Source organism: Amphibalanus amphitrite, unplaced genomic scaffold, assembly GCF_019059575.1.
Source record: "Amphibalanus amphitrite isolate SeventyFive unplaced genomic scaffold, NRLGWU_Aamphi_draft 000234F_arrow, whole genome shotgun sequence".
In the NCBI taxonomy this organism is placed as follows: Eukaryota; Metazoa; Arthropoda; class Thecostraca; order Balanomorpha; family Balanidae; genus Amphibalanus; species Amphibalanus amphitrite.
Genome location: NW_024881729.1, coordinates 211,315 through 220,500, shown reverse-complemented (window position 1 = coordinate 220,500; position 9,186 = coordinate 211,315). Strand labels below are relative to the sequence as shown.

The following is a 9,186-nucleotide window of genomic DNA, read 5'->3' as shown; positions in this document are numbered from 1 at the left end:
TCTAAAACAGCACAACACTAAACCAGCCAAGAAGATGGAATAACACAAAACTATGTTTTGAACGAACTCAGAAACAAATACTTTTATATCATACCTCTCCCGTGACCTCAAGTTGATGGTCCGAGCTCGATAAAATATCGAACCAGCTGATAACATCGGTTCCAGGTGGACAAGGTTCCGTATTCATATGGCCACGCCTGACGTTCGATGCACGTCGGAAATTAAGCTTTCCTTTGGTTATGTCCTGCATCAATTCAAGGCATGTCCATGTGCATGTTAATGTGCGCCATGAAACGATATGACAATGATGCTCGAATAGATTAGACATGCATGAGAAAGTCAACGGGTGGTGATAAGTGCACTAGCCAGACACAGATGTATAACATTTCCATTCTAATTCGAAGTGCTCACATTCTGCAGCGCCCCAGCTGAGCACAAGTCAGCTGCACAATACCTTTGTTCGCCGTACTAACGTGGAACGCTGCTACCTCCGACACGTTCACGGTTAGATCGACCGCTCCTGCCCCGACTCAAACCGGCCTGGCCCCGCGCGGTCCACGCCCGCCAGCCACCTTATTGAAAACTGACCGCCGCCCGAAGTAACACCGCCAATATTGGAAACTACCGTCGCCCGAGGGATTTATTCGACCCGACGGCGGCGGTGGGGAGCGCTGGGCGGCCGATTCACACCCTACCGGCCGGCTGAGGGTGGAACAGAAACAGGGCGGGAGCGGGCGAAAAGGGACAGAAACTGGTGGGGGAGCAGCGAAATCGGAATTACAGCGAGGGTGAGTCCGAAAGATGGGAGAATACTGGATAAAAATGTGACATAAACTGAATAGAGTGGAAAGAGGGTACCGAAAAATAGAAAAAGAAACAGCGAGCTAAACAATAGCACCAAGTAGCATGAAAGAGGACTAGTTAAGCAGTAAAGAAAGAGCTGGAATAGAAAAAAAATCAACAGACAGAAAATTCAATTGAGCAAACAAAGCATGGAGCTATGAACTAAGCAAAATTGGTAGAGCAGGAATGAGCAAAAGAGCACGAGACTCAAAACAGCCTAACCATCACGGAAGGTGTCGCGCCGAGACTGACAATCGAAGTAGTCAAGTGCTCGAGTGACTTGACATCTCGTCTACGAGCCTCCGCGCTGCTCATTCGGGCTGTGACACGTTCCTATCAGCCCATCAGGAGTCTAGGGCGCGTCTTTGTGCGCACGAGAGGGGCACCGGCTCCCCAGCCACACTACACACGCCATGTATGAGGCCACTCTCAGCTCCCCCTGTCCCACGAACCGACGAACATGAAAGGTAAGAGGGTGAGAGCAAGCTGGCGACGTGTCTAACAGGAGCCGGGTTTATCGGGAAATCTACCAAAACGTCGGCATCATTTTAGCTGCCGCGAGTATGGGGTTCCTCTGAGAATCGATGTCACGTCATTTATCACGCCTGCCTGAGAGCGCGATCGCTGCCATGTTTTCAAGTTATCGAGACGCAGCCCGACACGACAAAGCCGGTTAAGTGAAGCTGGGAAAGGAGATGTCTGTCGCCTCCCGCCCATCATATGTCTTCCGGACATGACCGATGAGGGCCCGTAAGTGGGCTGCTCGACCATAATGCACCGATGGCGGCGGGATGGCAGGCTCGCCTCGTCCACTGTGTGCCCTGACGGATGACACGACCGCGAGATCCGCGGCTGGTGACGGATGACGGGTGTCAGCTGTCAGCGGCGCCGCCGCGGCACGCCCGTCGACAGAGTACACATGACTGCGCCCCTCCGCCGCCAACGACGACGGCGGCGGCGGCGACGACGACGGCGACGGAGAGGGGCTGGGCGGACGGCGAGGAGCTCAACGGTGACGTGTCAGAAAGGAGCGGAAGGAAGCTGAGTCACCGGGAGGGTCCGTTCGACGTCGTCCGTCCGAGACAGGACCCTCAGAGCCGGGCGGGGAGCTGTGACAACCCTCGGAGACCGGGCAGTGAGGCGGCCGGCCTCGTGCCGCCCCGTCTCAATGCGGTGCTCGGCACTGCTGGGAGCGGGACAGCTGGCAGTGACGGTCTGCACAGGCGGACTGAATTGAATGGGGTCGCCGGGTCGGTCCCCTCGAAGCGCCGCCGCCACCAGCCGTGCCATATCGGGTCGAGCGAGGTCTGGCAGTACGCAGCCGAAGGCGAGCGTGCCGGTCGGCGTGACGAATCCACTGAGTTCATCGACATTATGGCGGGCACCAGGACGTTTCCCAGAAACACTGGCCTGAATTCCACGGAGCACAATATTGTTGATGAATGTGCAATGAGCATTGTGCATTTGACGAAGAAGGCGGTCGACCTCATCGGAATAGATTATGTCCCGTGCCAGAGGTTCATCGGATTCTACCGACCATTTGCACTCTGACGCCAACACGGACAAAAGACACGGTGACATAAAATCGTTATTTAAACAAATGACCGAAACTGAACGGCAAAATAAATGGGGCATATCATAAACGGTCGACCTGAAATGCCACTACAGCTCTATTAAGCACTACGAGCCACGGCACCGGGTGCAAGATAAAGCATCTGTCGTCGATTTTCGCTACTGGCGGCGCCCGCCTTTATGTTGTCTGCGTGCCGTCAGCCGATTAGAGGACCGGGCCCCGCTCTGCACGCGGCAAATGGCCCGCGGCCGACAATTAATGGGGCGAAATTTCAGTCGAAGCGGCACGGGCAGTCGACGGTCTTTTCACCCCAGTTATGACTGGGGGATTGACGCAGTTTGCGCTTATTGTGGTGCACATGCTACCAAAGTGGCGCGTGAGTCAGGGAATGGCGAGGATGTGTGGGGTAGATTGATATAAACGACACTAATTTGGTGCATGCAGCGGAGATTGAAAAATGTAGAATTGAGTTTGAAGGGTGCAAGGGTTTGGAAAGGACAATTAAATTAAATTAACTCTCGCACGGAACTACCATTACGAGGGATTTCACAATAGAGGAAATCGGCACCGCATGCAGTGTAACCAAAGTTCACACATTTAATCGCCTTCTTTGTCACGAAAACCTGTGAATGCTTAAAAAAGTTAATGCGAAATGCTGGCAACAGCAAGCATAACGGGAAACATTAAGTTACTTAAATAACACAAGCGGATAATTTCTCAGCATCCAAACAAGTCGCGGATAAAGCAAAAGTGATGAATCGAAAGGGGTAACTGAGATAACGTCACCCCCTTTCTAAAGCCGACAATAGCTGCGCAGAGGGAACAAACCTGGCGGGTAGACCAGCGCTCGCTGTTCACACCATAAATCATGCGGCGGCCACCGCAAGCCCTGGCGATGCGGAGATCAGGGTGCCGATGCATTATTGAATCGCTCCGGGAGAGCTCACACTGAACCCGTCATCGATCAGACGCGGAGCGCCGTGCATGTATGAACATTAATCGCGCGCCGCCGCCACGCCCCCCGCCGATGGATTACCGCAACGGCTTCCGAGTTGGACAGACTCGGTGCAAGACCCGTCTGCCGCCGAGCAAAATGACGGGCTCAGGGAGGAACTTACAAAGTGGATTTCAAAAAGTTATGCAGAAGTATTCGGAAACTTGTGAAGATTGCTTCTTTAATATTGACATCGAAACATTGGTGGTAAACATAGGTAGATAGGTACTAGAAGCCCTTTTATCATCTTTTTTTTTTCTAAGCATCATCACTGAGTTGGCAAGTGGTGCTTACTGCTTCGTTGATAATCTGTGAAAATTTCCTTTGTGTTTTGTCGAGTTTATACCCAGCCGGCCTGGGAGCAGCGGCCAGCGCAGCAGATTGACATCGAAAGACGAACGACAGCGAGGTGGCTGGTCGATGGTGAGTGATTCGTACCCTTTTGTCATCAACATGCATGCAAAAATCATGTTTTAAATGTGATAATATCTGCTATGAATACGGTACATACTTCATGCCACCACTCGAAATGTCATCCTCAACGCCGCCTCACCTGTACCGCTGACGGCGAGTCGTGCGGAACAGCATACCTTCAGGCGTTCCACTACTAGTGACATCTAGCGTCGAAACCATAAGCAGACTTCTGCCGCGCGGTGCGTGACACGATAATGCTTGGTGTCTCTCGTCAAAACAACAGACACTCACACATTGGAAGTTGAGGTTATGATGGAATCCAGTGGAAACGTGGTTGTGGACGGCAAAGCTTTGTCTGCATAATAGAGGTAGAAGACCGAGCTAAAAGATCCTTTACGCTTACCAATGGTCGTTCCTCAGCCTGAAGCCCGATGATTCGCTTCATCGTCTGGCTAAATTCACACGATAATTCCTCTAACGAAATATTCGCATGCGGAAGAGAGAGGCTGTTTCTGTTGCAGCCATCTCCACAGACTTCTCTCACGCACAGCGCCGGATGGGAGAATCGCGCGTGTCTGTGTGCTCTTCTGGCGGCGAGTGGGTCGGCTATGGCGCCATTTAGGGGCGCCCGCTCCGCCCGGGTCGGCCAGCCGAGCCTTACGACCGGCATCCATCTCCGTCTATTACCGAGCACAAAAGAAGGAACCATTCCCACATCCAGATAGCTATGATAGAGCACGCAATCGAGCTCCGAATGGAGCGGGTCGCCGGCGACGGAGAGGCCGCCGCTCGGCGCACTTAGCGCCGCGCCCAACGAGGTGGCCCTCCGCGGCACGGCGGCGCGGTCAGAGGTCAGTCAGCGTCCCCGGCACCCGACGGCGCCACGGCCGCGGGGAGGAGGCCAAACCTCTGACCGCCGCCGTCACCGGGCCGTCAGAAGCCGTCCACAGTGGCACATGCGAGAGGCATGATTGATACGACGGATTGAGACGACCACCGGCGGCCGTCACCAGGCCGACAGACGGCGTATTCTCCGGTCGTAAAGTTCGCCTCATTTCACAGCCGGCCGGTCGGCCGCGCACGTAAACCCGTCTCCATGGCCGTAAACGGTCGACCGTCGAGCACGGCGACCGGTGCAGCGCGGCCCTCCCGCCGCCCTCCGACGCATTACTGATCGATTTGGCGCTGATATGGGCCGCCGCTGTCACCGGCGCGAGCCGGATGAGTTACCGCGCCGCCCCGATGGAGTGTTATGTGGCCGGTATGAAAATGAACGGCCGCCGCTGGCGGAGGACAGTGGACTGTGGCTGGCAGGGGTTCCGTCATCAGTGGCCAGAAAGGATCATCTGCTCGGAAGGTGGTCCGTCGTCGCCCCTACCCCACCCTTCTCGGCTCCCTGCGGCACGGGGAGGGAGTTGGAGAGCTCCTGGAGAGACGCAAGATAAAACATTTCAATCCCGAAAGAAGAAAGACACAGTTTTCCACTGTGGTGGTCTTTATACAGCAACGCGCGAATGTGTCACCTTCGGCAGCTATGCTATGCCCATGCTCTGCAGCTGTGTCCGCGGCGGCTCACCAGGCGCTCGGCGAAACTCTCCGGTTAATGGGTGTTGCACGTCGTAGGCGACAAGTCCCGCGGCGCAAACAGCCTCTCGATGAAAGGTAAACACGCCCCCCGGCGGCGTCTCACCGGCCCCGGGATTGGGCGCTTTGACAGTGTCAACACGCTGCTGAGAAGCCCCGGGCGGACGCAGCAGGCCGGTGACCTTCGAGAGAGGGAAGTGAGATGCAACTGATCAAATGTTGTCGATTTTAGTAATGTGATCACAGTACAGAATAGGAACCAGTGGCGGATCTAGAGGGGGGGCATGGGGGCCATGCCCCCCCCCCCTGGGCCTCCCGGGGGCACCATCACGGAGTCTTTTTTTTTTAATTCATCACGGCGGTCACCGACGGGAGCTTCAACCCAGAGGTCTCCTAAGGGGGCACCATCCAGGTCTATCGGAATAGGGTACCGTTTTCGGGGTCTCCCGGAGGCCCATTTCTGTCCCTCTCCTCGGGTGGGGCTATTTCCATCCCGAGGTCCGCGGGGGCACCACCTCGAGTTCTCCGGGGGGCACCATTCCAAGGTCGGAGGGGGCACCATCTCGAGGGTCCGGGGGCACCATCCCGAGGTCTGAGGGCAGATACCATCCCGAAGTCTGTCTCCGGGGGCACCATTCCAAGTTTCCAGGGGCACCATTCCAAAATCTAAGGTCTGAAGGAGCACTCTCCCCGGGTCTGAGGGGGCACCATCCCGAAAAGAAAGTGGCCGAAATCCGTGGATTTTTTTAAGGGGAGGGACACCAAATGCCAGGGGCACCATAATAGCGTATGCACCCCCCCCCCCTTGACGAAATCCTGGATCCTCCACTGATTGGAAACGACTCCGAGCATTGACTTAATTTCCTCAGCATGACCCGCAAAAATGCCGGCACAACTTTTGAAAGATCGGGAAGCTGGTTTCTAAAAAAAGTGTCTCCTGGTATCGAATTGCTCAACACAATTCACTAATCAAAATGTCGGGTCAAATGTCGTTCGGAAATGGGAAACATGTGCCAGCGATTCGCATTTTTTCGCTTAGCGCTTCATTAGGTAGGTCAATGGGAATTATTTTCACAGCGCTGTGGGTTTCCCCCCATTAATATTAGACAGACATTTGTACTTACCATGCAATATGCTATGCATCCATACGGTAGTATCTTCATGATTTAGTAAAGTTCGTATCTTCTAGATAATAGGTTGAGGCGTGCTTGCTAGTGCCACTTGCGACGGTGCAAGGTTTCGCCTCGGCACCACGAGGTCCCATTCCACTATGAAGGTCGGTCCAGAGTTCTCGACGAGAAGTCTGAAACCAAAGACCGTTTAGTTTTACCCAGTCTTCGCTATAACCTATAACAACTATACCTATGCCAACTAAAACGGTACGCACCTTCGCTCCGCCCTTGGCTCTGCTGGTGCTGTATGAATCTTGCGCCGGTGCCCACTGCCCACTGCGCGCACCGTGCCCAGTTCTTCAAGCTTTCAGAGCCCATTGCTAAAACATAGGCGATCGAGCTCCATGGGATGACCGGACCCAAATGCAAGGATTTGTGGCCATTTGTCGCGGCTCGTAAGCAGCAAAAAACAAAAACCCCGATGAATGCTGAACGATGTTGAACACTCTAGCGGCAAAATAAGCAACCACAGCTTTCTTCCACTTCGATATAGATGTCAGCGTGATAGTCAATGTTCTAAAAAACCATAACGTGCTTGCGGACAGTAAATGGCGCGCGTTTATTTGTCAAATTCCTGCTTTCCTTCATAAGCAGCAGGTAATTGAATAGAAAATAGAAATGAAGAGAATGGCGCTTACCATACGAAAATATTCTCAAAAAGTATCAGCTGCAGGAACGCGTTATTTGTTTGTTATTTGTCACATTTGTGCTGTGTTCTTATATACGGAAATAACAACTTGTTTCCATATATGTTGTTGCCTGTGGGTTTCGCTTTTTTTATCCTCTACTACCTAAGACCAAAAATTGCACCTGCTAGCTAGTGCAAGTGTGTAAGGCACAACGCGTTGAAGCTTAGGCACTGCTTTTCAAATCAAAATTGCATTTTTGTGAGCACTGTAAGTGTTCGGTATATGTATTATGTAGGGTTCATAGGAGGAGGTGGTTTATATGTCCTTGGTCGAGGGCCTAAAGAATTGACTCAATCAACAATGCAAAAATCAATTGTATTCTTTTGCTACAAATGACATTTTGAAGCTAGAAGGCAACAAACCTTTTTGGTTTGAGTGTTTGAGAACATAAGTGTAAAATGAAGTAACTGTTTGTTGTCCAATTTCATCAACCCCACGTTTGATGTCTCTCGGACGATGAAGATCCTACGCCGTCCGGCCAATCACGTTCCATAATTTCAGCCAAGCCCCCGCTGCCCTTGAACGGGATTGGCCGCACGACGTAGAATCTTCGTCGTCCGAGAGACATCAAATGCGGGGCAAATTTTGCCAGTATTTAAGTCATGATTTCACTCTTTGCATGGACGGATGCACCCACTGCTAGGCCATTTTCATAATGATCTGGAAACAAATGATTTTTAGTCACTTCTCCATACAAATGCTACAATTACGTCTCTTTACATCTGTTAACATCTGTCAATATGCTTTCAGGCTAACAATGGGGAGCCGCGCAGTGTTGGACAACATTCGATACTTCCTGCTGCACCTGCTGCCACGGGCCGAGGCCGGCGCGCCCTGGACAGAGCCGGACCTTGGTGCAGCGCTCCGATGGGCCGACTACTGCGAGCAGGCCACAGCTGCTGCTGACGGCACACCCGCTGAGCCGGTGCTGCGCCGGTTCGTGACCACAGCGGCCGGCGGGGCCCGGCGTGATCTGAACGTGGCGCTGCTGCGGCGGTCGCGCCGCGAGCTGCTGTCTCGGCTGCTGCAGAACGGCCGCGCGGGGGACGCCACGCTGCGCCGGGCGCTTGCCGAGCTGCGGCGCGCTGGCCAGCTGGACTCTGTGCTCGCTGGACAGGCGGCTCAGAAGCAGGCGTACTACGCGCTGACAGCGGCGCTGCGGCGCGCCGGCGGCCGCCGCCGGATGCAGGCGCTCGCGTTCAGGCGCTACCTGCTGGAGGGCGCGATGGCCGGCCGGCCGGCTTACTGGCTGACTGAGAAGGCTACCGAGCTGGTGGCAGGTCCGGACGGGGCGCGGATGGCGGCCCTGGCGCTGACGGCCGCCCCCACTGACCGAGGAGCGGTGCCTGCCGCTGTGGACGGCGCTCTGGAGCGGCAGCTGGCGGCTGTGGAGGACGTCGGATGGATGGAGCGGCTGTCTGAGCCGGAGCTGCGGACTCTGCTGGCTCGCCCAGGGCTGGTGGCGGCAGTGGAGGCTGCCTGTGACCGGCTGACCGCCGCGGGAGAGGACGGAGAGTACAGCAGCGGTCCCCACACCGCCCTGTTGTCGAGGGCTGCCGAGTGCGACCCCTCCGGCCGTGTCAGACGGAAGCTGCGCGCCGTGCTCCTCCAGAGAGGGGACGCCAGCCGATCGGACTGCGCGAGAATTACCACCCAGCTGCCCCGATTCCAACTGAAGGACCCCGTGGATGAACTGGAGTCTGAGGAGCCACTATGATAGACTGTGTGAGAGACTTACACTGATCGCGGGAGACTAGTGACGGTTTCTAACCAAATCGCTGATCAGTTCTGACTACCTGGACCGGAGGAGCTCAGCTGCTGTCACACCAATGCCACCAGGTGAGTGTCGTGTTTGATGATCACATACCGGTATGCAACTGACAAACGGTATTTTTCTGTGTGATCTTGTGCGTAGAA

The 9,186-nt window shown here is 54.6% G+C and overlaps 1 protein-coding gene and 1 long non-coding RNA gene across 3 annotated transcripts; one reads left to right on the top strand and one right to left on the bottom strand.

Annotated features, from left to right (window-relative positions):
- Positions 1-5,301: 5,301 nt before the first annotated feature.
- On the bottom strand, positions 5,302-7,008 carry LOC122385891. Its single transcript, XR_006257298.1, has 3 exons — positions 6,796-7,008; positions 6,533-6,711; positions 5,302-5,590 (listed from the first exon to the last, which is right to left on the bottom strand). It is a non-coding gene; the product is annotated as an uncharacterized LOC122385891 (long non-coding RNA).
- A 230-nt stretch (positions 7,009-7,238) lies between these two features.
- LOC122385888 lies at positions 7,239-9,103 on the top strand. Of its 2 annotated transcripts, none has more exons than XM_043374510.1 (2): positions 7,239-7,476; positions 8,020-9,103. In XM_043374510.1, the coding sequence occupies exon 2, from the start codon at positions 8,027-8,029 to the stop codon at positions 8,984-8,986; it is 960 nt and encodes a 319-aa protein (XP_043230445.1). In that variant the 5' UTR covers positions 7,239-7,476; positions 8,020-8,026; the 3' UTR covers positions 8,987-9,103. The 2 variants fall into 2 exon arrangements, with proteins under 2 accessions (XP_043230445.1, XP_043230446.1); XM_043374511.1 differs by having other exon boundaries at positions 7,241-7,341.
- The last annotated feature ends 83 nt before the right edge of the window (positions 9,104-9,186 follow it).